This window comes from Apaloderma vittatum, unplaced genomic scaffold (assembly GCF_000703405.1).
Source record: "Apaloderma vittatum isolate BGI_N311 unplaced genomic scaffold, ASM70340v1 scaffold6760, whole genome shotgun sequence".
NCBI classification, from domain to species: Eukaryota; Metazoa; Chordata; class Aves; order Trogoniformes; family Trogonidae; genus Apaloderma; species Apaloderma vittatum.
In genome coordinates, this window is record NW_009692792.1 from 1 (window position 1) to 27,382 (window position 27,382).

The 27,382-nt window shown below is 38.4% G+C and overlaps 1 protein-coding gene across 1 annotated transcript; it reads left to right on the plus strand.

Moving 5' to 3' along the window:
* Positions 1 to 32: 32 nt before the first annotated feature.
* On the plus strand, positions 33 to 22,787 carry AGGF1 (angiogenic factor with G patch and FHA domains 1). The gene is made up of 14 exons (XM_009868199.1): positions 33 to 187; positions 554 to 699; positions 1,160 to 1,365; positions 2,204 to 2,350; positions 4,202 to 4,390; positions 8,706 to 8,775; positions 15,449 to 15,560; positions 16,483 to 16,534; positions 18,705 to 18,806; positions 19,148 to 19,313; positions 19,537 to 19,619; positions 20,651 to 20,778; positions 21,691 to 21,790; positions 22,587 to 22,787. Exons 1-14 carry the CDS (start codon positions 33 to 35, stop codon positions 22,785 to 22,787), a joined length of 1,857 nt encoding a protein of 618 aa, XP_009866501.1.
* The last annotated feature ends 4,595 nt before the right edge of the window (positions 22,788 to 27,382 follow it).

The following is a 27,382-nucleotide window of genomic DNA, read 5'->3' on the forward strand; positions in this document are numbered from 1 at the left end:
CTGGGCCTGCGTCCTCCGCCCGAGCAGGCCTCATGGGGCGGGCGGGTCCCGTCCCTCCTGGAGCCCGCCGGGGTTTTCTGGCCCGCGGGGTTTCAGCGGCCGGAGAAAGTCTCGATTGCTGCCGGCTCGAGTGTGCTGGCCGGGGTCGTCGTTCGGCTTTTGGCGCCGGGGAGTCGAGGGAGAACGGGTAACGTCTTCTCGGCCACTCTGAGTGAAAAATTACGTTTAGTGTAAGGTAAAGGAAGAGTGGAAGAACTGTCCCACAGATCCTTGTGGCATTATACGGAAGTTTTGTAAGTGCTTCAGTTTGTCTCCACAGAGCAGTGAAATCCAACCTTTCAGGGTGCACGTCTTAAGAACAACCTTGGTTCTTTCTCTTCCCCAGTGCTCGCCATATAGTACACTTCATGAGCAGAACTTGTTTCGTTATGCCGACTGTCCAAGTAGAGGATAATCTCTTGTTGAACAAAGATTATTTGAAACACCTGTGATGCAGTTATGCTTTATTTGAATTGTAGGGTGTGAAATAAGCTGATACTATTTTTTTACATAGACCCCTAAAAGGCGGCATTGTGTGCTGTAATATGCTGTTTTTCTTTCAGGTTGAAGAGCTCACTGAGGAAATCCATAATACAACGGGGAAGGGTACATCTAGCGTAGAAGTACAGACAGAAGACTATGCTGCGTGGTCACAAGCAGGTAGAGAAGGTGGTGATTGCTTAACAGGGCATCAGGAACAGTATCTTATTTTGTTGTTGTTTTTAAATACAATATACCTTTCAGACCTGTGTCCTTAGCTGCATTAAACTCAGTAACCTGACATTATCATTTGGACCATTTCCTGTTTATTCAAGCCATTCCTTTTAGAACAGGATAAAGTATAACATAAACTATAGCAGAATTCACACCATACTAATCTGTTGTGTAGTAATCTCATATATATGTATGTGTTTTGCTAATTTTTAAAATGCATTAAAACAAGACATAATTTGTTCAGTAAGAGTAGCTTAAATTCAAAGCAGAGACACTACTTAATAATTGGTTTTCGTTAGAATCCTTCTGTGCATAACCTTACAGTTTTAAGATTTAGAATCCGTAAACTGCATTTTGTAAAAATACCCCTTTATTAATTATGCAACTTTATTTTTTTCCCTTGCAGATTATTACTACTATGAAAATTACTACAATCATAATGATACCCAGGATTGTGCATCTGAACTGCCAGTGCAGCACAATCATGGGACTGAAGGCACTGAGCATAATTCCACAGAGGAATTGCAGATGAGTGTTAACATTCCTTCAGGGATGGATAGTACCAAAGCTGGTGGAGATGGAGAAGAGGAAAATTTCATCCAGAATTCCCAGGTTATAGAACTGTTTGGCAACTTGATAATTTTGAAGTCAGCACTCTCTTAATTAAAGGATGTGCTTTTGCTCTTCATGTCATTGCATGAAATTATTTTTTTTTATGATGATCTGATGCTCATGATAGCAGGCAGGTATCCTTGTGCTTTGAAACTAGTTCTTTTTGTGGTATATTCCAAGTGTAGCATACTCCTAGATTTGTTTACCCAAAAAAAAAAACGTGCCTTCTCAAATGCATGTCCTGCATAGCCTGGAAACATGCTATTTTTTTTTATCAGCAGAATATATTGAATATAGCTGTGTTGACCTCTGTACATTTTTTCCTTCCATTGATATAAGGAGGCAACATATAAGGAGAAGATAATTGTTAAGGGTTTTTATTTGTTTGGGGGACTTTTGTTCAGTTGGTTGGTTGGTTTGGTTTGTTGTTTTTGTCCTTGATAGCCAGCCTCCTCTTAGGTCACTTACTTCATCTCACTCACTTAACTGATTTTATGCCTAGCATCTAAGAATAGAAGTGGAATCAAGAGCAGAAATCTGTATGAGGACTGTACTGAAAGATATTCACTGTGTATATTTTTGATATGAACCACCTTTGAATTCAGGTTGGGGAAGACAAAAGGCAGTGGATGAAGGCTTGGTCCCCTTGAAATCAGTAGAAGCTTATCAGTAAACTATGGATAGGTTTTTACCTGCTTGTTTAATAGTTCTTGAAATAATCCAAGTCCATTGAGCACTGATTTTTTTTTTTTTATTTAAAACAAGGCATTGCAAAATACTAAAGAACCAAGGAGGTTCTTTTTAGAAGAAAATTTAATTTTTTACTTTCTGGTATCAGGAAACAGAAGATACTTCAGTACCAGAGGGTTCTTTAGCAGACAGCTTGAGAGCTGCTGCAGAAGCTGCTGTTTCACAAACTGGATTTATTTATGATGAAAATACAGGATTGTATTATGACCATAGTACTGGATTCTACTATAATTCGGTAAGAATCGTTTGCAAAACCCATGACTTTTTTTTCTGTATTGCAAAAGTTTTAGAAGTAAAAGTTGATGTTAGCAAGGAACTAAGATCCAATCTGACTTTATGATTTGAAAAATGTGTTACTGAAGATAAATAGTAACAGAAGCTTGTTAATTACTAGTCAAATTATTTCAGTCAAATGAAAGATAGCAGGCTAAGATACAAATTTAGATTTTCATTCAGTACTCTTTGATGTCTCATAGATTTTTAGCTTGCTCAGCGTTCTAGAAATTTTGTGCTATAAAGCTGCTCTGTAGCTCTTTCAGAATTAAAACCTTGTTTTGAAAAAGACAGATTGCTGAACTAAGTCAGTTGACACAGTCCGTGTCAACTTCTCTGTGGTGAAAAGTGTTGAGAGAAAATACACTACATACTTGTACCAACTACAGCACTACATACTGTTACCAACTAGTTTGATGTTATGGGAAAGAAAATACTGATTTTAAAAAAGGGTGTGAGGTGGTGGATCAGAACTCCATAGTGGTTGATTTCCACTGTACCTTTTGTTGGAAGAGAACTCTTGTGGAGGTTTTCTTTGTGTCCTATGAGGTATACGTATATGTACGTGCATATATAAATAGATATATACACTGTCACAAATCTCAGTGGAACTACATGATTGCAGCATTATATTCAACTGAGTTTAAAAAAAACCCAACAGAGTTGGGTATGCAAAACTACGTGGTTTGTTTTCAGGGATGCTTCTAGACTTAAAGCCTTAAATGATAGCATTGCTTTTGACATAGTTTATAGATACAGTTATTTACATAAATGTCTGGGGCTGCAGATTACATCGTGTGGTACATTTGTACAGAAGAATGTATTTTCTTGTTCAGTAACTGTTCCAATTTACAAGAAGTGTTCTTATATTTGGTTTACTGTCAAGGCTTTAGGAGTGGGGCTGGGGGCTGCGAAGGGGGCCTCCGTGAGAAGAGGTCAGAGACTGCCTGAGCACGGCTGGTTCCACCGTAGGACGGAGCTGAACCCACCAGAGAAGCTGGGGGTGCTTCTGTGAAAGCATGTTTAAGAAAGGGTAAAATGCTACATAGTGGAGTGCCTGGGGTTGGGCAGTGTAAAAAAAAACAAAAACAAACCAACACCCAGCAAATGCCAAGGTCAGACAAGAAGGAGTGGGAGGATGTTCTCCAGGCATCAGAGCAGGCAGGTCCCTGTAGTCTGTGGAGGAGGATCATGCTGGAGCAGATGTTCGCTCTGCAGGCTGTGGAGGACTCCACACGAGAGTAGCTCCTTAAGGAGCTGTGACCCATGGAGAGCCCATGCCAGAGCAGGTTCCTTTTGCAGGAGCTGTGGCCTGTGGAAAGCCCACACTGGAGCAGTTCTTGAAGAACAGTAACCGACAGGAAGCATGCCTGCTGGACGGAGGAAAGGTGTGAGGGGGAAGCAGCAGCAGAAGGGAACTATTACGAACTGACTGCAAACCCCACTCCTCTTTGGGGGCAGAAAGGGGCAGGGAGAGGTGTTTTTTGTTCCTCATCTTCCATCTCTCTTTTAACTGGCAATAACTTTAATTTATTTTCACCAAGACAAATCTGGCTTGTCCATTAAGATTATCTCCCTGTCTTTATCTTGACCTATGAGCTTTTCGTCTTATTTTCTTCCTTGGTCCTGTTGAGGTGGGAGAGTGAGAGAGCGGCTAGATGGGCACGTGTTAGTCAGGATCACGCCACCACATTTCTTTAGTTTGTTTGAGTATTTTTTAAAAACTGAATCTGTAGTTCTTTATTAACAAGGTGTTTCTTTGAACAACATATATATTGAAGTGATGATAGCATTTTTGTTGTTTCTTGTAAAGGAAAATCAATTGTATTATGATCCAGCAACCGGAATTTATTACTACTGTGATGTGGAAAGTGGCCGATACCAGTTTCATTCACGAGTAGATCTGCAGTCTTATCAAGCCTCTGGTGTTCAGCATACCAAGGATAAAAAAGTGAAAAAGAAGAGAAAAGAACCAGAGCGGGTTGCTGCTAATGAGTATAAGGTAACTTTAGAACTGACAGATAGAAAATGCAAAACCTGGTTTTTTTCATGATGCAGTTTATGGGTTGTGGGGTTTCGTTTTAGCTGGAGGATGTGTGCTTATTTTCTGAAGGATTCAAAGATCTTTAGACTATATAAAGCAGGTTACTAATGTGGTTAGAGTTCAAATTGTTTTCCCATTGAGTGATTAAGGGTGACACTTGAGATAGTAACACTATCACTTTTTTCAGTGTTATTTTATTAGAATTCAACTGTATAGATCTCTAAAATTGAGTGTCAGTGAATCTCTGAGTAGCAAGCACACTAGAAAGAATTCAGGGCACTGTAGGCTGGATTGGCATCAGCAACTATATTACCTCAGTATCTTGATTTTGGAGTTTGGGCTTTTGTTGTGTTTGGTTGGAGTTTTTTTGCTCTCAGCTTTTGGTTTGTTTTGTTGTGTTTTTTTTTAAATTCATGTGATAGATCAGAAAATGTCTCTGAAAATTTTGAAATCACACATGCCACACCTTCTCTGTGACTGCATTCCAAGGTTTATTCCACTGCCATTTTACTGTATCTTTGCAATCGTTTGGCATTGACATGTCTGCAAAGTTCTAATTCTTTGCATATTGTTCTCTCCTTTATAGTGTGTCGATAAGCTGTACATCTTCATAAGTGCTCACTGTAATTAACTTGTCTTTTTAAGTTTTCAGAAACATCACTTCCTTTCTACTGCTTTACTGAGTGCTAAGAAAGCATACCAAATAATTCATAGCGACTGCCTCAAAAAACATTTCCCATTCTAAAACACCAGCAATTCTGCTGTAACCCAGCTATTAAACCTCAAGAAACATTTTCTTAATGAATGCTGTTACTGATGTTGAACCAAACTTCTACAGTCCTATTTTGCAAATTTGTTTTATTGAATGAGATTTAATTGAATTAATTGTTTTCTTTACTTTGCAGTGCTCCTTAGTATGCATTTTTTTAAAGCTATTGCTTTAACTGTTGCGTAATTTTATTACGTGGACCTCAGTCAAGCTGATGGGTTGAAATCTGAAATAATTCTGTTAGTGTACAGGTATTCTTACATAATAGTTACATAGCATCAGTACAGAGTTTAAAAACTTTGTATCAGGAGTGAGGTATTCTGAAAAATTTGAAAATGAAAACTATTTACATTAAGAATCAGTGAGAGTAGGTTAAATGGATGGTGGTAATTGATGGATTACAGATTTTATAACTAGATTGTGGCTACGGTGGGAATTTCTACTCTTCTTGTGAACCATTATGTTCTGAAAGCTTGAGGTGGATACTTAGAAACACCAAGTACAGCAATCCTTTAGACTTGAGAAGGAAGCAAATGCAGTTGAAGCTAGGTGTCTTAGCAGCATCCATGTTGTGGACATGCCATGGGCAACTACTGAGTTAGTATTCTGCCACTCTTCAGAGGCATTGTTAGTAGAATTTTACTCATCATGTGCCAGGAAGGCATCATGGAAAGCTTGTAGGAATAAACCTTTATCAAATAGTGCAATGAATACATCTCCTAAATTTAGTTCTGTGATGAAGTGTTACATATGGGCCTGAATCAACAAGCGTATTCATACAAGTTCTATGCCATATATACAGCTTTGACCTAACAAGTAATATTGACTACTTTTTGGGATCCCATCGCAATATGCTTCTGTCATCTGATTATATTAGAAATGGCTACTTGTCTTGAGCTTATTTTATACTGATAAAGTATTTTAATATAGATGGTCTTGTTAAGAAACCTTTTGTGTGAAGCTTGCACAGTCACAAGGTAGGAGATAAACATCCACTTTTTCTGATGTGTTTTATTTTTAGTGAACTGAGTACTTTTCTTTATTCATGAATTTATTTGTTTAGAATGTTTAAAAATTTAGAATGTTTAAAACACATTCTGCAGTACATGGATCTTTGCATCTGTGAACAGTAAGTGAAAGTTAGTGTCATAGTAAGAATCGAGGCAAATTTTTTTTAACCAAAAAAAGGGAGAATACAAAGTGAAACTTAAACAACTACTCTCCACTTTAAACACCAAAAAGAAAGGAATGCCTTTTCTTTGGTGCACTTCTATGTAAAGACACTATTACATTTAATAAAAACAAAGCACCTGTCATAATTTACATAGCTGAGTTAAAATACTTTATTCTTGGTGTGTGGTTCTTAATCATATAAGACATTAGTTTAACAAAAAACCATGATACGTTAGAGTAAAATATTAAGATTTATTAAAATAAAAGACTATAGATTTTTCTGTTATAGAACTGAAAAAATAGTTTATAAGCTGCACAATCCAGTCAATAGATGCCTAGTATTCCTTGCAAGTATAATTAGCCAGTTTAGTCTGGTATTGGTAAAGGCACTGATTAGTTCATGCTAGTTACTTTATTATTTACATCCTAAAATAAAGCTAAAAATATCTGGCTTCAGGTAGAACTTTGTAGCTGGTGTTGTCTACTGCAGTGGTTCCTTGCACACTTATGCCCAGCTTTCTCTCTCTTCCTTCCATTTCTTTTTCCACTTTTGAAAAAAAAAAAAAGTTAAAATAAAACCTGTTCCTCAATACCAATTAAACTATCAAACTTGTGACAATTATTTTGAAGATAGTATTTCATTACTGATTTTCTTAGTTAGTAAATTATACTGCTAGCCTGATAAATGCCTCCAAGCATTACCTGATTTCTTGAGCAAAGTGCTCTTCAGCCAGTGCAAGTACGAGAACACATGGTCTGCGGACCACTGACAGTGGTAAATAAAGTAATACCAGAGTCTAATTTTGAGAATGTCATATGCCCCCTGAACATTATTATTCGTGGATGAAGATAAGGTGATTTATAAGAATATGCATGTGAAGCGGGAGAAGAGAGTGAGAAGTAGTTATAGAACCTCAAGTACACAAAACACCTGTTAAACTTGTTTTCTCTCTTTTTTCCTTCAATTATCATAGAATCATAGAACAGTTTTTGTTGGAAGTGACCTTTAAGATCATTGAGTCCAACCTCTTCCTAGTCCTATCAACACCATGTCCCTCAATGCAACATCAGCCCTTCTCTTAAACACCTCTAGGGAAGGATTAAATGTGAACAAGTATTGATAGATATTTAATATTACTTAAAAGTTGCCAAATACGAAAAACAAGGAAATTTGACAGCTGCTTGTATCACACAGATATTTCTACACGTGCAGTTCTGTAGCTATACAGTTTTCACAAAAATTACTTTGAAACTTTCAGGCACATACTTGAGTTCTCTCTTTTTTTTGTAGTAGTAGATCAAAGAAAACGTGGGACAGGAAATGCCGAGTTTCATGTACAAGGAAGACCCTTAAATAAATAAATTTGGAAAAGTTAAAAAAAACCCATAAACTTGTAAAATCACAAGGTGGCATAAATGGTAATGTAATCCCTGGCCCAGTATCTAGATCCCGTGCTTCTGTACAGGTTGGAGAATAGACTATGCCCTGGTGAGGTCACATCTGGAATATTGTGTCCAGTTCTGGGCCCCTCAGCTCCAGAGAGACAGGGAACTGCTTGAGAGAGTCCAGCGCAGAGCCACAGAGATGATGAAGTGAGTGGAACATCTCCCTGATGAGGAAAGGCTGAAGGAGCTGGATGTCTTCAGCCTGGAGAAGGCTGAGGGGTGACCTCATTAATGTTTATAAATATGTAAAGAGTGAGTGTCAGGAGGATGGAGTCAGGCTCTTCACAGGGATGTCTAATAACAGGATAAGGCACAACGGATACAAGCTGGAGCACAGGAGGTTCCACAGAAACATTAGGAAGAACATATTCGCTGTGAGGGTGACAGAGCACTGGAACAGGCTGCCCAGAGAGGTTGTGGACTTTCCTCTGGAGACATTCAAAACCCCCCTGGACGTGTTCCTGTGTGACCTACTGTAGGTGATCCTGCTCTGGCAGGGAGGTTGGACTAGATGATCTTTTGAGGTGCTTTCCAACCCCTGACATTCTGTGATCCTGTGTGCAATAGCAATTGTGTATTTCTACTTGCTGAATTGGGGTCATTAGAAATAAATAGGAAAATTTCGATGTAAGGTCTGACATAGACATTTTTACCAGAGATTATTTTTAATATTTATTTTTAAACTACTATCTACAGTTTCTTTTCAATGTGATGCTCAAAATCAACTTCCACCGTATTCTTTTCATCATAGACACATCCTAGATACTTCTGTAGGAGAGACAAGACTTTTGTAGTAGTATTTACTACAGAACTCTTGAAGCAGTGATTTTTATCTTTTTAATCGCGTGTAGTTTTACTTTTTGATGATACTCATCCCATCTTTAGGTACGTCAGTTGACAGAAACCATGGCTAATCTGAAGATTTCTTCTTTTGGATTGGCACCTTCTGGTAAAGGTAGAGTTGAGACAACAAACACATTAGTGCGTGGATGTTTACCTTTAACCTTGATATTTTTATTAAAGAAAAATTGTATCTAGTAGTTGATGTTTAGATACCTGTTTTCCTAAAGGAATTAATAATTTCTATTTGATCAAAGTCAATTTATTTACAAAGTAACTTTGAAATACATTTGAAACACTGTATAAGTAAAATCTGAAGAAAACTTTGGTGTTCTAGAATACTTGGAAAGAGATGTATTTAGCCTCACTGTATTAACACAGAGTTTACTGACTAAACAAACCATGTTCTTCATGTTTAGATTTATATTACCCGTGTTTCAGAGCTGTCCATCAGCATATAGATTCACTTCTTTATGATATAGAAAGAGCTTCACAGTTTTTCTGGCTTCTTAGATTTTTTGCGTGGTGTGGTTGACATGCAGAGGAATGGGATATCATACAAAGGGCCTGGTCAAGCTGGAGAACTGGGCCCTTGTGACCCTCGTGAGGTGCAGCAAGGCCAAGTGCAAGGTCCTGCACTTAAGTTCGGGCCATCCTCTTTATCAATACAGGCTGGGAGTTGATGTGGGAGAGTGCAGCCCTGTGGTAATGGTGGACAAAAAGCTGGATATCAGCCAACAATGCACACTTGCAGCTCAGAAAGCCAATCAGGCTGCATCCAAACAATCGTGACCAGCAGATCAAAAGAGGTGATTCTGTCCCTCTGCTCTGCTTGTGAGACCCTCCTGCAGTGCCGTGTCCAGCTCTGGAGCCTTTAAGAGAAGAAAGGCATGGACCTGTTGGAACGGGTCCAGAGGAGGGTCACAAAATGATCAGAGGCCTGGAGCACCTCTCCTACGAGGACAAGCTGAAGAAATTGGGGTTGTTCAGCCTGGAGAAGAGAAGGCTCTGGGAAGATCTTATAGCGGCCTTCCAGTACCTGAAGGGGGCTACAGGAAGGCTGGGGAGGGACTGTTTACAAGGGCCTGTAGTGACAGGATGAGAGGTGATGGATTCAAACTAGGGCGGGGTAGGTTTAAATTGGGAAGAAGCTCTTTACAATGAGATGGTGAAACACTGGCACAGGTTTCCCAGAGAGGTGGTGGATGCCCTGTCCCTGGAGACTTTCAGGGTCAGGCTTGATGAGGCTCTGAGCAACCTGATCTAGTTAAAGATGTCCCTGCTCGCTGCGGGGACTAGATGACCTTTAAAGGTCCCTTCCAACCCAAGACATCCTGTGATGTGAAATTCGAGTATCCTATAAGGTGGAAGACAGTAAATGATGTACTTGTGTAACAGTGCTAGCAAGTGATAGCTTAGTCATCTGAGTGAAATAGCTATTGAAAACTCTTTGAAAATGTTTCTTTAGTAAAATACTGAATTTCAGATTAGTATTTCAAATTGAGAGAGTCAATGTTAAAGATCTAAAATTTAGCCCTTTAGGTGAGAACGTTGAGTACCCATGATTTCATTAAGTCTGCTGTAATTCTAGCAAACCAGGAAGCAACAAACTACACATTTCTGCAAAGTTGTACATGTTGGTATGTTTTGTATAAAACAAATTGGTTTAGAAAACAGTACAGTTTAAGCTTTTCTTAGAATTAAGTTAAATTTCTTCAAAATTTTCAGGTTCTAATTTGTAGGCATGCTGAAGAATTGCACATTAATCAGGCAGTACAGAAAAAAATCAGAAGTTTTCATGTCTCGCTCTGTCATAGTAAAGCAAAAAAATATAGTTAAATACCTAAAATATTTTTAATTTTTCATTAAAACAAGTTCAGTGACTATGATCATACACATGTATTTTGTAACTAGGCCAGGCCGGGCTTCAGAAGGTCATTGTAATCCATAGTTTGTGGCCTATTCTTTATAAAGCAAACCCACCAATTCCAGTCATGCAAACATGTTTTGTAATTCTTTGTAAGATCACTTCTCCTGAGGTAAGATTAGTAAAACTTCAGTAGCTCACAGTATTATGGGAAGAAATAAATTCAGGATTGCAGAGCACCTTGGTATGTTGTGTATCAAGCTAATCTCCACAGCAAACAAATATAGACAAATATAAATACACTGGAAAAGATCATTCATAAAAGCGAAAATCAGATTTTGCCAAAAAGATTTCTAATGGCATAAATGTGTCTAACATATGAACTGTATTGTCATATTTTTGGCAGTATTACTACATCTCTTATTTAAAATAAACAGTATTAGGCAGGGACCTTGTGATCCTGTTCCTTCCTAGTTGCAGTACCTAGAAGATTCATGGAGGACAGCTAGTGTGACATAGAGAAACCCTAAACAAATCAGTAGTCTTTGAGTTAAAGCATGAGGTCTTTTCAGATTTGCTGATTATTTCTGAGAATCTTCTGTCTTACTGAAAATGTTTCAGAAGTACACTGTGAAGTTCTAGCCAACAGTTTGACTGCTGGTCTAAGAGGAAGTCTTTCTGTGTTTGTCTTACACTGATGAGTTTTTTACAATTTTGAAAAGTGCAGGTGCTTTAATTTCCATGATGTTAACATTCACGTTAATTCATGTATCTTGAAATGTAAAATGCTCTGGAGAAGAACTTACGGAAAAAAGTCAAGGATGTTTTTTTTTAGTTTAACTGCTGTGTTGCAATGTTTGCTATGATTCAGGGCAATTGAATGTGAATTCATTCTGAATCCGATGAATACAAGATGATAAATAACTTTTTAAAAAAATTTCTTTAAACCTATTTTTGTTTGTCTTCTTTGCCACCCTCTTTCTCAGCGTGTTTATCAGGGCTGCTAGATAGAGAATTACGTTTTTAGGTTATGCTGGCAAAATGAATATGAAACTATATTTCTCAGTTAAATGTTGATGATCTTTGCTGATGAAATCAAGTGGCAATGGAAGAACTTGCAGTCATATAGTATGTCTGTTATTTGGATAAATTTGTTGCAGGAGAAAATGGAATCTTAATAGAACTGTTCCACATAGCATTAATTAAACTTAAGTTTTCTACATTATCTTAGTGAAAGGCTTTGTTCAAGTTGCAGTTTTGAAAGTAGGAAGAGCAGGTCATTAGGCAAGCATGAGTGGGCATTCCAGATAGTATGGACCATGGTGGAAAAAACGAGAAGACAAAAACAGGAGCAAGATATGATGAAGATGAACTAAAGATGTTTTAAACTAGTTACAGGAATTGTGTAAGTAAGAAGTAAGTGTCATAAAAGCAAAACTGGAAAATATTCAAGATGCTGTTGTACAAGTTCGAAATTGAGGACACGAATCTTAAGTTTTGTTGTGAGAAGATAGGAAGGAATAAATGAAGTTTAGAAGAGGAGTGCAGTCACCCTTTGCCAAATAGAAGATTGTGTCAGTCATGTCTAGTAAGATGAGAAAATATTTCTCCTTAAATGTTTGTTGACTGCATGTGCAAAACTTTGGAAATTTAACCATTTCTTAACAGTTGTAAAAATAATTCTTCCTAGTGAAGAATTTACTTCCAGGCTGATAGAAGACTTTAGACTAAAGCAGTCTGTAAAGAATGTAACATTCTATAACTCCCCTCCAGGATTTGGACACGGAAGAGCAGAAATCATCTAACAGTCTGAATTGCTTTTCTGAACAAGTGAGTTCTACTGAAGAGGAAGAGTCTCCAAATATAAGAAAGAAGACGAAAATGGACACAAAATCATGGAACAGTCTAACAGCCAAAGAATCAATTTGTGCAGACAATATAAATTCACATTCACGCAAAAGTACACCGGATACTGCAGCATATACAGATGACAGTAGAACAGCAGACACAGAGAGTGAGCCAGAAGAAGGTGAAATTACGGATTCTGAGTGTGAAGCCTACAGCAGTGAGGATGAAGTAACAAGTGAAGAAACCACTGATTCAGAAGACTCAGAAAATGAAGGTGAATTATTGTCACTTTTACGTGTGATATTACTGTGATTTTTCAGGAGACCATTAAGAACAAACTACAAAAAAAAAAGTCTGGATAATTTAAGACAAAACCAAACAAAAAAAAAACCCACATGACTTGAGATACTTTGAAGTGCTCTATGTTACCAGTGTTTGTTTCATTCTCTTTACTTGTACAGTAGCCGGAAGTAAATAGTTGCATTTTTGTAAAAGCTGTTTAGGTCACCTTAGTCACAACAACTCCCAACAGCATTACAGGCTTGGGAAGGAGTGGCTGGAGAGCTGCCAGGCAGAGAGGGACCTGGGGGTGTTGATGGACAGCAGCTGAACGTGAGCCAGCAGTGTGCCCAGGTGGCCAAGAAGGCCAACAGCATCCTGGCCTGTGTCAGGAATTGTGTGGCCAGCAGGAGCAGGGATGTGATTGTGCCCCTGTGCTCAGCACTGGTGAGGCCGCACCTTGAGTGCTGGGTGCAGTTCTGGGCTCCACAGTACAGGAAGGACATTGAGGTGCTGGAGAAGGTACAGAGAAGAGCAACCAGAATGATTAGGGGACTAGAGGGTAAGTCCTACGAAGAGAGGCTCAGGGAGCTGGGGCTGTTCAGCCTGGAGAAGAGGAGGCTGACGGGAGACCTTATCACTCCCTACAAGTACCTGCAAGGCACCCATAGTGAGACAGGTTGGCCTCTTCTCCCTCGTGAATAGCAATAGGACCAGAGGGAACGGGGTCATGTTGCGCCATGGGAAGTTTAGATTGGATATTGGGAAAAACTTCTTCACCGAAAGGGTGGTGAAGCATTGGAATGGGTTGTTGAGGGAAGCAATGGAGTTACCATCCCTGGATGCGTTCAAAAAACGGCTGGATGTGGCACTTCAGGAGAAGGTTTACTGTTAGGGTGGTGTAGGGCTGTAGGTTGGACTTGATGATCTTAAGGTCCTTTCCAACCTTGATGGTTTCTATGATTCTATGATTTCTAGGTGTATAATGTCCTGTGCTTGTGTAGAAACCTCCATGGTAGAAGATTTTTTTAGATCAGGATAGTGACAGAGGAAAAGAAATTCTGTTGCTAAAAATAAAAGTTCTGGTACAGAACTTGCAGCAGTTCTGTGTATTACCTCTCTTTAATATATAGGGTTTCTGATACTGTTCATAAACAACCATGTATAATTTAATGTAAGTTGAGTCCACTGTGGTGAAAAGAACATATGTGGAGTACTTAGTACTATTTGAAATCCTACTTTGTGTGTATCCTAGTGGCAACATGTAAGAAATGGGTATAGAGAGGAAACTTGTATACTGGTTTCTACCAACAAAAGTGTTCTCCTAGTTCCCTAAGACCTCCTCAGGAATTGAATAGTGTCTTGCAAAAACAAACAAAAAATCACCACCAAACTCTGTGAAAAGTTTCATGCAGCCAGTTGCAAGTGGGTATGTGCAAAGGATACTCCAAATCACAGAATGAAATACAACCTATAAAAGTGTGTACTGTAGCCTGGGTGCTGCTCACAGTCACATAGTCCATTTGTTATGTTTTCATTACTTACTGAACTACTCAGATTCTACATGATTACTGTCATTCAAAATGTGCTTGCTACCACAAGGCTTTTAGAATACATTTTTTTTTTCTTCCTATTTTCTTATAATCACTTCTGCAGTAGTGCTGCAGTAATAAAAACTTGAGCCAGTTTCTCTTGTCCTGGTACCTTCTGAGCTAGTGTCTTCCCATCTTACCATGTCTGTCCCTAGCTGAGATCATTTGCAGAGATAGTCTTCCATGTATATCCAAGAACAGATTTCATACAGCTGTTAGAACTACTTAACAGCCAAAAAGCGTATGCATCTGTGTGGAGAAGCACTCACAAACTCCGAGATGGTGGAAAATGGAATTCGCTTTATTGCAAGCAGGCACACATATCTATACTTACTAGCAAGAAGCACTATTTTACAAACAGGAGACCAGACTATGCAGCCAGGGTTGTTATTAGCTCATGTACTCCTTCAATCACTCTCTTATCACACAGGGAGAACAGACTTTCCCAGGTCTGTTTGGATCATACTCTCCTGTTCACTCCCATGCACATCTTGTGTACAAGAAGCGTCTTAGCTGTCCGTTCTCAAGAGCAAACTCCCAACATGAGCTGTACTTGGCTGGTCACGGTCTCTTTTGATTAGTAGCAAGCAAGAGTTATCTACTTGTTTAGGAAAAAGCTCAAGGATGAGTCTCTTAATTTTTGCAATGCAGTGCTGCCGGCACAGCTAGCTGTAAAATGTAGAGTATCCACACATCTGTAGACTCCTCTATTATCTCTTACCTGCATTGGTTCATAGTGCTACTAAGAGTTAAAACTAGTAAAAATACATTTGACATAGAAATTATCAAATACAAAGTTCTATATATGTTTGGTTTGTCATGTGGCGAACAAAAATAGGCTGCCTTTTCTCAAAGTAAAATTGTCTTCTAATCTGCTATGACTAACAGCCCCTAAATTTATAATATGCTAGTAAATTCTGTGAATGTATTTATATTTTATTGAGGTAACTAAACAATTCCAAACATGTAAATAACGAGAATCAGGAAAACATCTTTAGTACTTAAGTGTGCAATCAGCCTTTGAAACAGTTTACTCATCAAAGTTTTCTCTCAGATTTGCTTATACATTTATTTTTCTGAAAGTTGTATAGGTTTCACACAGATAATGGCTGAATGTATATCACTTGTTTGACAGCTATGGGCTATAGGGGTAAAATTGTAATTTGTTGGTAGTAACAGTATTTATTTTTTTATAATTACAGAAGAAGAAAAGATCTGGCCTCCTTGTATCAGAGTGATTGTAATAAGATCACCAGTTCTACAGACTGGATCACTTTATATTATCACAGCTGTGAAACCTGCCACGATTGGAAGGTAAAACTGAATGGAATTTATTATATATATCTGAAACTATACTTTGCCTTGAAAGATGTGGAGACCACAGGATTGATTGTCCCTACTCTTCATGCTTGTCCTCCTAGCATGCAGCAGTTGTGAGTTATGTTAGCCCACAGTGAGAAATGTAGGTCATGTCGCATCACGTCATGCTTACTGTGATAACAGTATATGCACTTCCTGTAGCTCAGCAGTCATGAAAATTTCTTAGTGATACCGTGATCTTGTGTCTGAATCCTAGTGGCAACATATCTGCAAGTCTTTCTTTGAAAACTTGTTTTCTAGAAAGTAGGTAAACTTTTCCCTGGGCCCCTAATGCAACTTTTTCAGAAATAGAAGAACATGTTTCAGAAATTCAAAATTCTATACAAATACCTTCCTCCTACTGCAGTGTTTTTGACCAAGAAAACACACCCCAAAAAACACCAACAAACCAAAAAAATCCCTAAAAAACTATGCAGATTACCCTTTCATTGATTGTATTACCTGCCTAATGCTACCAGGTATTCAGCCTCAGCATTGAAGACTGATGCCAGAATGTACTGAAGAGCTTGAAGGATGCAAAGTTCAGATTATTATTTACAGCCCTTTTATGAGTATAAAAGTCTGGATAGAAATGTCAGGTTTATAGATAAAGAATTAATATAGGATATATATTAGTATGTATGTTATATTAATATAGGATACTGTTCATTGCCTACTGTCTGTAGGTGGAAGAAGGAACCTGAAGCAAGTCTTTATGTTGTGTATGTAGCAACACAATGTTTTACTTCTCTAAAGCTCCCTAGTAACTCAGAAGAGAAACATGGTATTAAGGTTCTACTGAAATACACCTTTTGTAAGGTACTTATTAGACCTGTTGCTATTTTATTGTAATTTATATATCAACTTGCCTTTCCAGAGAAAAAGATGTTGGACACACACTTCAGATTCCTGAAGTTGGAGTCAGTAAGGTAACTCTTGTGTCTGTGGAGTCAGTAAGGTAACTCTTGTGTCTGTCAGCTGAAAGGTCTGTCAGCATGTGAATGAAGCTGTAGATTTTAGGGTTTTAAGTTTTTAAGAACTTCTAGAACGTTACGTGTTTAGCTATATTTGAATTTAGAAAAAGGAAAACATACGGTATTTTACTGAAGGGGAATTTAACACAAATAGCAGTGTGATTTCAAAGTCTAGAAAAGTTGAATATTTTTGTAATCCATAGTGTAATGCACAGTAAAAAATTACACTTTGAATCTTGAATTTTTTAGTTATAGAACCTGAGGAAAACTTCTGCTAAGTACTAGTGGTATATAAAATGCTGATCTCAGCTAGTTACAGCTTTGTCATAAAGTAATCCAATCCTTGCAGTTCACCTCAGAGCAACAGGTTCAATTTTATTTTTCTTCAAAGCAACTGCATAACATCTAAGCAATGAACAGGGAATTTGAAAATTTAACATAATTTCCTTTAGTGACAGATTTTTGTGGAAAATTTTACTTCTGCTTAAGAAAGACTGAAGATAAATTATGCCTGGCTTGGCTAATTACTTAACGCAGATCATTAATACAGCGCTATTATTAAGAAAATGTGTCATCCAAACAGGAAAAAAAAGAGATAAAAAACATCTGCAAGTGCAAGTATCTGAAATACGCTTTACTATGTTTTTTCCAAATGATACTTAGGATTAATCAGCCATGTACACTTTCATGCTGAACAATTGCCAAAGTGAATCTTTCCCTGTTATTAATGTCGTTTTCAGGCAAATATTTGAAATTGGGTGCATCAAGAAGCCCAGCAGCTTTTTTTTTTCTGTAATGTTACCATTTTAGTATTTCTAAGGTATTTCTCTTTATGTAAGAAATGATTAGATTTTTGCAGATGATGAGTCAAAGGCAGGAAGATAAATGACATATCTGAAGAAACAAAAAGCCAACTACCAGTTTTTCCTCACTATTCTTAGTTAATAGCTGTGGATCACTTTACCATTTGTTTTTCCTGAGTGTAAATTGGAATTTTTGGAAAAAACACTGCATCCTCAAGTTCTCAGTATGCTCAGAATTAGTTTGGGTTCATCCTGTTCAAAAAAGCAAAGGTAGAAATTACATTATCTATTGAATGAGCTAGTCAGTCTCCATCATTGTGGGAGTATTAAAAAAAACTAGACAATCAAAAAATACCTTTTTTTATTATTGAATGTACTACCTGCTATTGGTCGAAGACAAGAGATTTAGTTTTAAATGAACACTTTTCTCCTACATTGACTCATTCTTTTTCTCCACCGTAGCAAAAGGGATCTTTGCTTGTCAAATTTGAAACAGACACTTTTTTAGACTTCTGGTTTTGGTAATAACAGTATTATTGTTATTTTTTTTATATATATAATTACAAATGAAGAGATTTAGTAGGCTGCAGAAGTTGTATTTTGGTTTGCTCAGTGGCCATTTATGGAAGTAGTGTATATCTTTGTGAGTTTGCCCGCAAATTGTGTTTTCTCTTTTCTATGTGAGCTTGGGAGCAGCACCTATATAGAATTGCAACAACAAGAGAAACACCAAAATTTAGATTCTTAGTGTCAATACCGCAACAGTTATAAAAGAAACAGCGAATGATGGCTAGTCATTGTGCCGGGGCATTAAGATGCAGATGAAGATAAATCGTGTTTACAAAAGCATTGCAATTAGAGAGCTATTTAAGATATGAAAGACCAAGTAACCTGAAGCTGTAGAGTGAGATCAGAATATTTTTTTAATTGAAAGACTTGAGAGTGCTGTAACATACTTTACAAGAAAAAAGCTTTCTATTTATAAGAACAGTTTAAAATGCTGTATTACTGAATTTTGCAGTTCTTCAAGCATAGCATACTTACCACGTTGGAGGTACATAATTTTTCAGTTCAGAATCTATTTATGTTCAAAATAGCTTTATTTATTAATAGCGTACTTTAGCTCACGGTGCTGTGGCCCATTCATTTTCATTTCACATGGATGAAATCATAACGTGTGGAATACTCTATTAGCTTAAAAGTACCAGAGCTGCTTATTTAAAAGGCATTAAAATACATACTGAAATTTTACTTTAAAGTAGCATATAAATAGCGAAGTATTTTCTTAATAAGAATATGTCACTTAGGCTTCTATTTATCAGTTTCACGCAGAAGTATATTTTGACCACGATTTGCAAAATTATGTTCTTGTGGATCAAGGCAGTCAGAATGGAACTGTTGTCAATGGAAATCAGATTCTCCAGGTGAGTACTTGTTGTCAGAGTGCTGCACGTGTGGCAGAACACTCTAGTCTTGTGGTTGTTTTAAATACGTTACGGCAAATCAGTAGTGTCATTCTATGGCTTCTTTCACACATTAGCCTCTTTCTTGGTGTGTTTAAAACACTTCATGTTGGGTTTATATTAGGAAAAATCCATTATGGTTGCAGTTGTTAGAGTGAAATACCTACTGTAGTTAAATACTTGCCTGCATTTGTGAGACCAAGCTGAATTACTAAAATTATGAGCAGTATTCGTGAAATAAGAGTTCATGCCACTCATTAGTAACTAGCTAACATGGCCGCCAAAACTTTCTTTTGCTGCAGCCTAAGACAAAATGTGATCCCTACATCTTGGAGCACGGAGATGAAGTGAAGATTGGTGAAACTGTACTTTCTTTTCATATACATCCTGGCAGTGATACTTGTGATGGATGTGAACCAGGACAAGTCAGAGCACATCTTCGCCTGGACAGGAAAAAGGAATCTTCTGGTTAGTCATGTTATCCTGGAATATGTTTTTTTTATTATGGCTCTTTATAAACATAATAAATCATTTTTCTTAGCATTTTCTTGTCAATACATGATGATGTATTTTCTTCTTGCTATGTGTGTCTGTGTAATAATGTTAGAACAAAAATTCTCACAGTTGTCTTATATTTTAAAACATTGTTACATTATTAATTAGAACCTCAACCCTGTGTTTTTCCTTTTAGTTTGCCCAGCACTTAGCAAAGAAGAGAGAGAGTTAGTCAGAAGAAAAGCATTAAAACAAATACGGGTGAAATATGGTTTACAGGTGAGTTTACAGTAGAAGCTGAGTAAGTGCTTGAAGTCTACATCTACTTTGTGATTCCTATTTTAAGCTATAGACTTCAAGGTATAAAGAAAGTTTTCAGCTGCAGTGAAACTTGAGCCTGCTAGTTTAACTCAAGCTTGTCTTTTATATGCTAAACGGCAATTATTTACAAACCATTTACAAACCTCTACAGAGAGAGAGGATGGTAATAGAGCATGAAAGTTGGGTTAAAAGTTTAGAAAAAGGAGATCCATTCCAATGTCTATACAAGATTCCTCATTTATTTCAGATTAAAATTTCTTAAGACTCTATTTTCCTAAAAATGAAGTTTGCACTAAAATCCAGGGCTATCTTTTATTTGGAAAAGAAAAACAATGAGCAATTGAAAAAAAATGATGGAAATAAGAGGGAAATTTTAAAAGTTTTTATTTTAGGTCCACTTTCCTATGGAAGAATGCCAACATAGACGTACAGGCAATGTATTTTGTAAGTGTTCAAGTGATTTCTGGTTTAGAGATTTTTCTATGGCATTGCATTTAGCACCTGTAGTAAGTATTCACATAGAAAACAGAATGCCATCGTTTCTCTCAGATTTTTATCTACAAATATAATACCAATGCAGAATATAATACCAATGCATGAGCTTAGTTCTGTCATCTGCTCTGAATAAATAGTTGCTGAGGAACAGGCTACATATTTAAACAAAAAGCTAATGAATGGCATGCCCGTACGATTTCCTGCTTAATATGGAGAGATTGGTTCTTCATACTAAAAAGAAGATTCAAGAGAATCTGTTAATTTATTTACAGCCTCTGTGAAATTATTGAATTGTGCCTTATCACATTATGTGATAATGGCGATAATGTACCTTACAAGGTATCGCTGTAAGGTAAAAAGTTACTAAGCATAGGTTTTTTGTTAAGATTTAGAATTATTGAAATAGGCTGAATCTGACGTGGAAGCAGTGAAGTCATCAAAAACAATTTAAAGCCACTTTCTTTGTATTGATGGAATTTAATCTGCTTATAAAGAACACAGAGTATGAAGACAACAAAGCAGTGAACAATCCAAAGTACAAAGACAGAGCAGGAAAACGCAGAGAGACCATTGGAAGTGAAGGAACCTTCCAGAGAGATGATAGTCCAGCTTCTGTTCATATGTAAGTTTTGAAGGAGGGGGGTGTGCAAATCTTCTGTATCCATCTCTAGTAAAACTTAAAAAAATATGATACAGTAAGTATCAACTACTTACTAGGCTAATATGTTAGATTATTAATTACCCGTATATAATGTGTCAGGAGAGCTAGAAAATAGTAAGCTATTTTCATTTCCCAGTTCACAAGCTCTTCTTATTAACTCCTTACCTTCTGTAGAGAATTCAGCTTGGCATTAAGGATGCTTAGATCACTTCCTTACCAACTCAAGAAATCAAGGAACTCCCTAGCTGCACTATTGACACCTTCAATAGTGTCTTATTTTTGAAGTGTCTCGATTTTCCTATCCAGTCCCATTAATAGTACACATGCGAAATTTTCACCTGCAGGTTCTTTCACGAGGGTATGCATTTACATACCTCTTAAATGACAGTTACTTTAATCTTCCTCTTTAATTGTTCCTTTGCTTCTGTACTTATACTTGGGGTGGTTTTCCTAAGAAATGTGAACTTGTAGGTGCTTGTAAATTTTTAAAAGGAAGCGTGAGACAAATATGTGCATCAGGATGATTTGGTGGTGAGGTGGTGATACTGCCTTTTCCCTTGAGCAGTCAATTCCCACCCATACAGTATCTTTCAGCTCCTAAAGTAACTAAGTAGCTCAGAATGAATTTTAAGAAAGTCAGTATTGATGTGAAACTTGGAATAGCTTTGGTAACCAAAGATATTCCTGCAAGAACTTGAAAAAGGTGCCACTAGGGTTAAGTTAGCTCGTGGTGGAAGTAGGAAGAGCATAGTAGTTGAGTCCTGGTTTTTATAGCAGCATATGCCTGGACACTTATGCCCTTCAGTATTTGAGTAGAGACCATACTCATTGTATTAACTCTTGCTTATCACTTTTCTTAAACTTTCTTCAAAGTGAAATCAGCAACAGCAACAAAGGACATAAAATGTTGGAGAAGATGGGATGGAAAAAAGGGGAAGGCCTGGGCAAGGATGGTGGTGGTATGAAGGATCCGGTAGGTCTTTCTGGTTTGTACTTGGAGCAAAGAGGAATAGAAATATATTAGCAGTGAAGAATGTCTAGCTGTGAGCCCCTATGCACTTTTAACATCTCCGAATCCTGGTTAGGAAGGAATAATCTCAGTAGGACTTAAAATTATTTCTTACTTGATTAATGAAGCATTTTGCATTTTTTCAGTGATTTTGTCCCTTCAGTAGAAAATGCCAGTAATATCTGTGTTTGATAGAAAACTAAGCAAGGGAGGGATGACAACTTCTAGCCATTGAATTAATCATCTCATATTTGAATACAAAGTCTGGAGTAAGATTGAAATTGTTGTAAGTGATGTGAATTCCAGACAGGCTTGTTGTGGAATTCCTCACTTTATCTGAGGCTGATACAGCACAAAAATCAAGCCAGATGACAGGCCATGAGAGATGAAAAGCTGGCTGAAGTCACTCCAGTCACTGAGTTCTAAGCCTCTGTGGCAGTGGCATTAGCCTCATTTTTGTCACCAAAGACACATGGTTTCTGCCAATAGTGCTGCCCAGAGCCACACTGTACCTTTTGTTGTCAAAGGATGCAGCACAGGGACCATACACTATTCACTAGCGGCAGGTGACATCATGCAGCACTCTAGGTCGTATTTCTGGAGGCAGTGATTTGACACATTGTTTTAACAGTACTTTAGGTGTCCATGTATAATCTACCTGTAACCACTTGGGGAGGGGGGTGGAATTAGTATTGTAAAATACGATATAAAGTATTCAGAGTATCTAACTTGCAGTTACAATATTTAATATATTTGACAGATCCACCTTCAGTTACATAACACCCATGCAGGGTTGGGTGCCAGTAGACCGGCCTCAATTGAAGATGTTCAGATTATCCAGAGCAAGAATAAAAAGAACTGGGATAAGGCAAGAGAAAGGTTCGCTGAAAACTTCCAAGAACCTAAATCACAAAGAGATACACCCAAGATTACACCTTGGGTAAGAAGGACTGTAGAGTAAAGTATTTGGTCCCACAGCAGGGTAATTCCTGTGTGTAAATAGTTGGGAGAGAATTTATTTTTAATCTTTTTTTTTCTTTTTGCTAAAGCAGAAGTTTGGTGATATGTAAAATACAGTTGTGGAAAAAATATACAAGGCTGTTATGTTAATTAGTTTTCTGTAGTCTTCATGCTTTTATAAAAACACGTTTTTACTACGAAATTAATGGAGTTCAGAGGGATATTCAAATTCAAGTGCTTGAAAGGGATTCTCATCATGAGCAGGAAGTTCCTTCAATTGTATTTTTTAACACAGTTCTTAATGGAAAGTCAAAACATCTGTTAAATATGATACCTTTAACATTTGAACAGTGGATTAACAGCAAGCTGAAACAAACAAACAAACAGAAAATCCCCCAGACCTCTACTAACAGAGTATCATATTGCCATTTCCTCTCTCTTGTATGTTTATTCATGACTGCCATGAAATGCTCAGCAAGAGATTTTTAATTTTTATAGTTCAGTACTAGTTACATGTCTCAGCTTACCTTAAGTGGGGGAAAAAGCTTGTTTTTAAATGATTCATCAGTACTGTTCAAAAACAAATACATGAAATAAACTACCAGCATTGGTGAAGAAAACCATGTTCGGAGACAGCTTGTAGCAATATTTTCTTCTGTGAAGAACTTAAGATTTGTTTAAGTAACTCTGTATCATGCCTTGAAAAGAGGAGGTATGTTTAGAAAACTGCTGTCTGCGTGTACTATTTATTAACTTCTTGTTCTGATACATCCATTGCTGGCAATGGAGTTTATGCCAGAAAAAAAAAGCCGCCCACCAAGGGATTTTTGGTGGGAAGTATTGCCAAACTGAAGCTAAAATCTTGGTATTTATTGAAGGTTCCTGAACACAATAAATCACTGTCAATTTAAGCATCTGTGTTTCTTGATACTATTGTGTGCATATGCTGGATAGGAGTGTTCTTTCCAAAAAAGAAAAACTTAATCCCATTTTAGTCAAGTTGAAGTTCTGATACTTGTCCAAGTAAAGGAAACGTGGTAGTCTTACCATCCAACTGGATCATGCATGCAACTGTCAAGCACTGTTGAGTAAAACTAGGACAAGTTGCTACGTATTTGTCTTAATATTTAGATGCTGTGGTAGATTGACCTTGGCTGGATGCCAGAGCTGCTCTATCACTTCCATCAGGGGAAGGAAAACACAATGAAAGGCTTATGGGTGAAGATAATGACAGAGAAATCACTCTCCAATTACAAAACACTCAACTTAGGGTAATTAGCTTAATTTATTGTGAATCAAGTCAGGGTAATGAGATATAATGCCTAAATCTTAAAACACTTTCCCCCTGCCTGCCCCTCCCTTCTTCCCTGACACAACTTCTGCTTTCTTAACCGCATCCTCTGAGCAGCACACAGGGATGGGAATGGGGGTTGTGGTCAGTTTGTCACACATCTCTGCTGCTCCTTTCTCCTCAGGGGGAGGACTCCTCATACTCTTCCCTTGCTCTAGTGTGAGGTCCCTATCCCAGAAGATGGTTCTTCACAAACTTCTCCAGCATGAGACCTTCCCATGTTCTTCATGAACTGCCTCACCATGGGTCCTTTCAACTGGGTGCAGTCCTTCAGGAACAGACTGCTCTAGCGTGGGTCCCCTGACAGGGTCAGAAGTTCTGCCAGCAAACCTGCTCTGGCGTGGGCTCCTCCCTCTGTGGGTCCACAGGTCCTGCCAGGAGCCGGCTCCAGCATGGGCTTACCACAGGGTTACAGCCTCCTTCAGGCATCCACCTGCTCTGACATGGGGACCTCTGTGGGCTACAGGGGGACAACCACAGCCTTCATCACAGGCTGCAGGGGAATCTCTGCTCCAGTGTCTGGAGCACCTTCTGTTCTTCACTGACCTTGGTGTCTGCAGTGTTCTCTCACATCATCACTCCTCTCTCCAGTTGCTGTTGGGTAGATTTTATTCCTCTTCTTAAATATGTTGTCCCAGAGGTGCTACCACTATTGATGGGTTCAGCCCTGGCTGGTGGTGGTCCTGCCTGGGAGCTGCCTGGCATTTGCTCTGTTGGACAATGGAGGAAGTTTCTAGCATCTTCTCACAGAAGCCACCCCTGGAGCTCCCTCCCACACCAACTACCAAAGCCATGCAATCCCAATAGAGATACAATATAAAGCAAAATATTCAGTTTATTTTATTTAAATAATTGAAGCACACAAGTTTAACAACTTGAAGCATGTCTTGCTTCAGCAGCAGAATTGAAGATGGCTATGAGCACTCTCACTCCTACAGCAGTATTGCCTAATTTAATTAAAATCAGGTCAGTGTGCCTTTGTCAGCAGTTGGGGTTTTTTACTGTTTTAGTGGTAGTTATGAATTACTGGCTTACTCTGCTGTTACATTCCTTTATGTTGACAACTTCATGTTTCCAGAGGCTACCTATTTCTAGCTGTTGAAAAAAACTGTTCTGTATGAACATCTTAAGTTTTAGTTCAGCACATATTTAAAAAGGCACTTCTACTACTAGGAGAAAAAAACCTGTATGCTAAGAAAGTTTGTGCCGTTTGGTGGGGGTTTTTTTTAAGTTGAACTTTGTGGTCTTCATGGTAAATCAAGCTACAAGTCTTAATCTGAAGGGAGCATAAGACATACATACCTTAGAAGGAACCTTAGGTTTCCCTCTCCCCAGTTGTTCAAGTAAGAGCTCCAAGAACAGTCAATTGCTGGTTTATTGATGCCTTGCAAAGAAGAAACTTGAAAGGATTTAAATGAATTTGCACTTCATAAAGTTGATGAAGACAGAGATCATTTGCCTTCTGTGCAAGGCACGGTACGGTCTTCAGCAGTCGAGCACTGACTGGCCTTCGTACTGCAGCTTCCTCTTCCAACAAACAGTTCCATATAAAGGGCTGAGGCTTAGTCTCAGTTTAGCTTCAGTGTCACAAATCACATTATCTATCTCGTGATGCTGCCAAGGAAAGCAGTAAAAACTGCCATTAGTACGACATTGTTAACAAAAAACTGAAAGTAAGGTCTGACTAACCCTCATCAAGCAACCTTTATTGAGCATGAAAAACTGTATTGACAGTTCTTCATATTCTACCTTAGTGACCTCTTAGAAAGTTTTAAGTACAGATGCATCAGGTGAGAGCCACAAATGGTGTGCTAGCCTTATGTGCAAATGCAGTACTGCTTACCCTCATGTCAGGAGGGTAACAAGAGCTGCCATTGCACTATGATAGTTTTGGAGGCTATAACCAGTAAGATGCAGCATGAAGTTCAACTGCCTTACCTTCTCAGTCCTCCAACCTTGTCCTTTCCAATTTACGACACTTAATATCGATCACTTAGACATAAGTTGCTTTTCTAATACATTCGCAGTAAAAAGCTTTAGCAGTTTACTGTGTGTATATTAAATACAGCTAATGAATACACATAATCTTAAAGCTGTTAAGAATAACAATTCATTCATCAGTTTATAAAAAGAAACAATTTTCTATACTACTAACAGCGAATTTTGCAAAGCACCAACCCACCAAACATATTTCCGAAAATTAAAACTAAGAAGTAGGTGCATTTTTCTTTTTGGTACTGAACAACCCAGCTGGCAAGTGAAAACAAGGAGCGCGTTCATCGTGTGAAAGCTGCTGGACTAAACAGCTATGCCAACAGGAGCTTTGAACTACTGTATACATAGGAAATATTTTTACAAAACATACCGCAGCTGAAACTGCAGTTTCTGTTCTAGCAGTTAACAGACCCTTAGGTGCTGCCACTGGCTGTATGCAATATACCTGGCAGTGGCTTTCAGCCAGTAGGTTCCACAAAAATATTAGAAAAAACTCTTTCACTGTGAGGGTGACAGAGCTGCCCAGGGAGGTTGTGGAGTCTCCTTCTTTGGAGACTTTCAAAACCCACCTGGACGCATTCCTGTGTGGCTGCCCTAGGGGGCCCTGCCCGGTGATCCTGCTCTGGCAGGGGGGCTGGACTAGATGATCTTCTGAGGTCCGTTCCAGCCCCTGACATTCTGTGATTCTGTGAAATCCAGAGCAGAAGGAAGAGATGTCAAAAGTAGCATCCTGTTACCAACAAGATGCATTTAAATGTGCATATCCACAGAATCACAGAATGTTAAGAGACCCAGCTCCTTCAGCCTTCCCTCCTAAGGGCAATGTTCCACTCCATCATCTTTGTGGCTCTGCGCTGGACTCTCTCAAGCAGTTCCCTGTCTCTCTTAAGCTGAGGGGCTCAGAACTGGACACAATATTGCAGATTCAGGAGAACAGAGTAGGGGGGGAAGGAGGACCTCTCTCGACCTACTAGCCACTCCCTTTCTAATACAGCCCAGGATGCCACTGGCCTTCTTGTCCCCAAGGGCACATTGCTGGCTCATGAGCATTCTGCTGTCCACCAGAACTCCCAGGTCCCTCTCCCCTGCACTACTCTCCAGCAGGTCAGTCCCCAGCCTATACTCGCACATGGGGTTGTTCTTTCCCAGGTGCAAGACTCCACACTTGCCCTTGTATTTCATAAAATTTCTCCCCATCCAACTCTCCAGCCTGTCCAGGTCTTGCTGAACACTACTACAGCCTTCTGGCG

Excerpts from the sequence above, each read along its gene's own strand:
- AGGF1 (XM_009868199.1), top strand. The coding sequence starts at position 33 with ATGGGGCGGGCGGGTCCCGTCCCTCCTGGAGCCCGCCGGGGTTTTCTG. Across the intron at positions 188-553 it reads GGGGAGTCGAGGGAGAACGG|ACCCCTAAAAGGCGGCATTG; the intron begins GTAACGTCTTCT and ends TTTTTTACATAG. Across the intron at positions 1,366-2,203 it reads ATTTCATCCAGAATTCCCAG|GAAACAGAAGATACTTCAGT; the intron begins GTTATAGAACTG and ends TTCTGGTATCAG.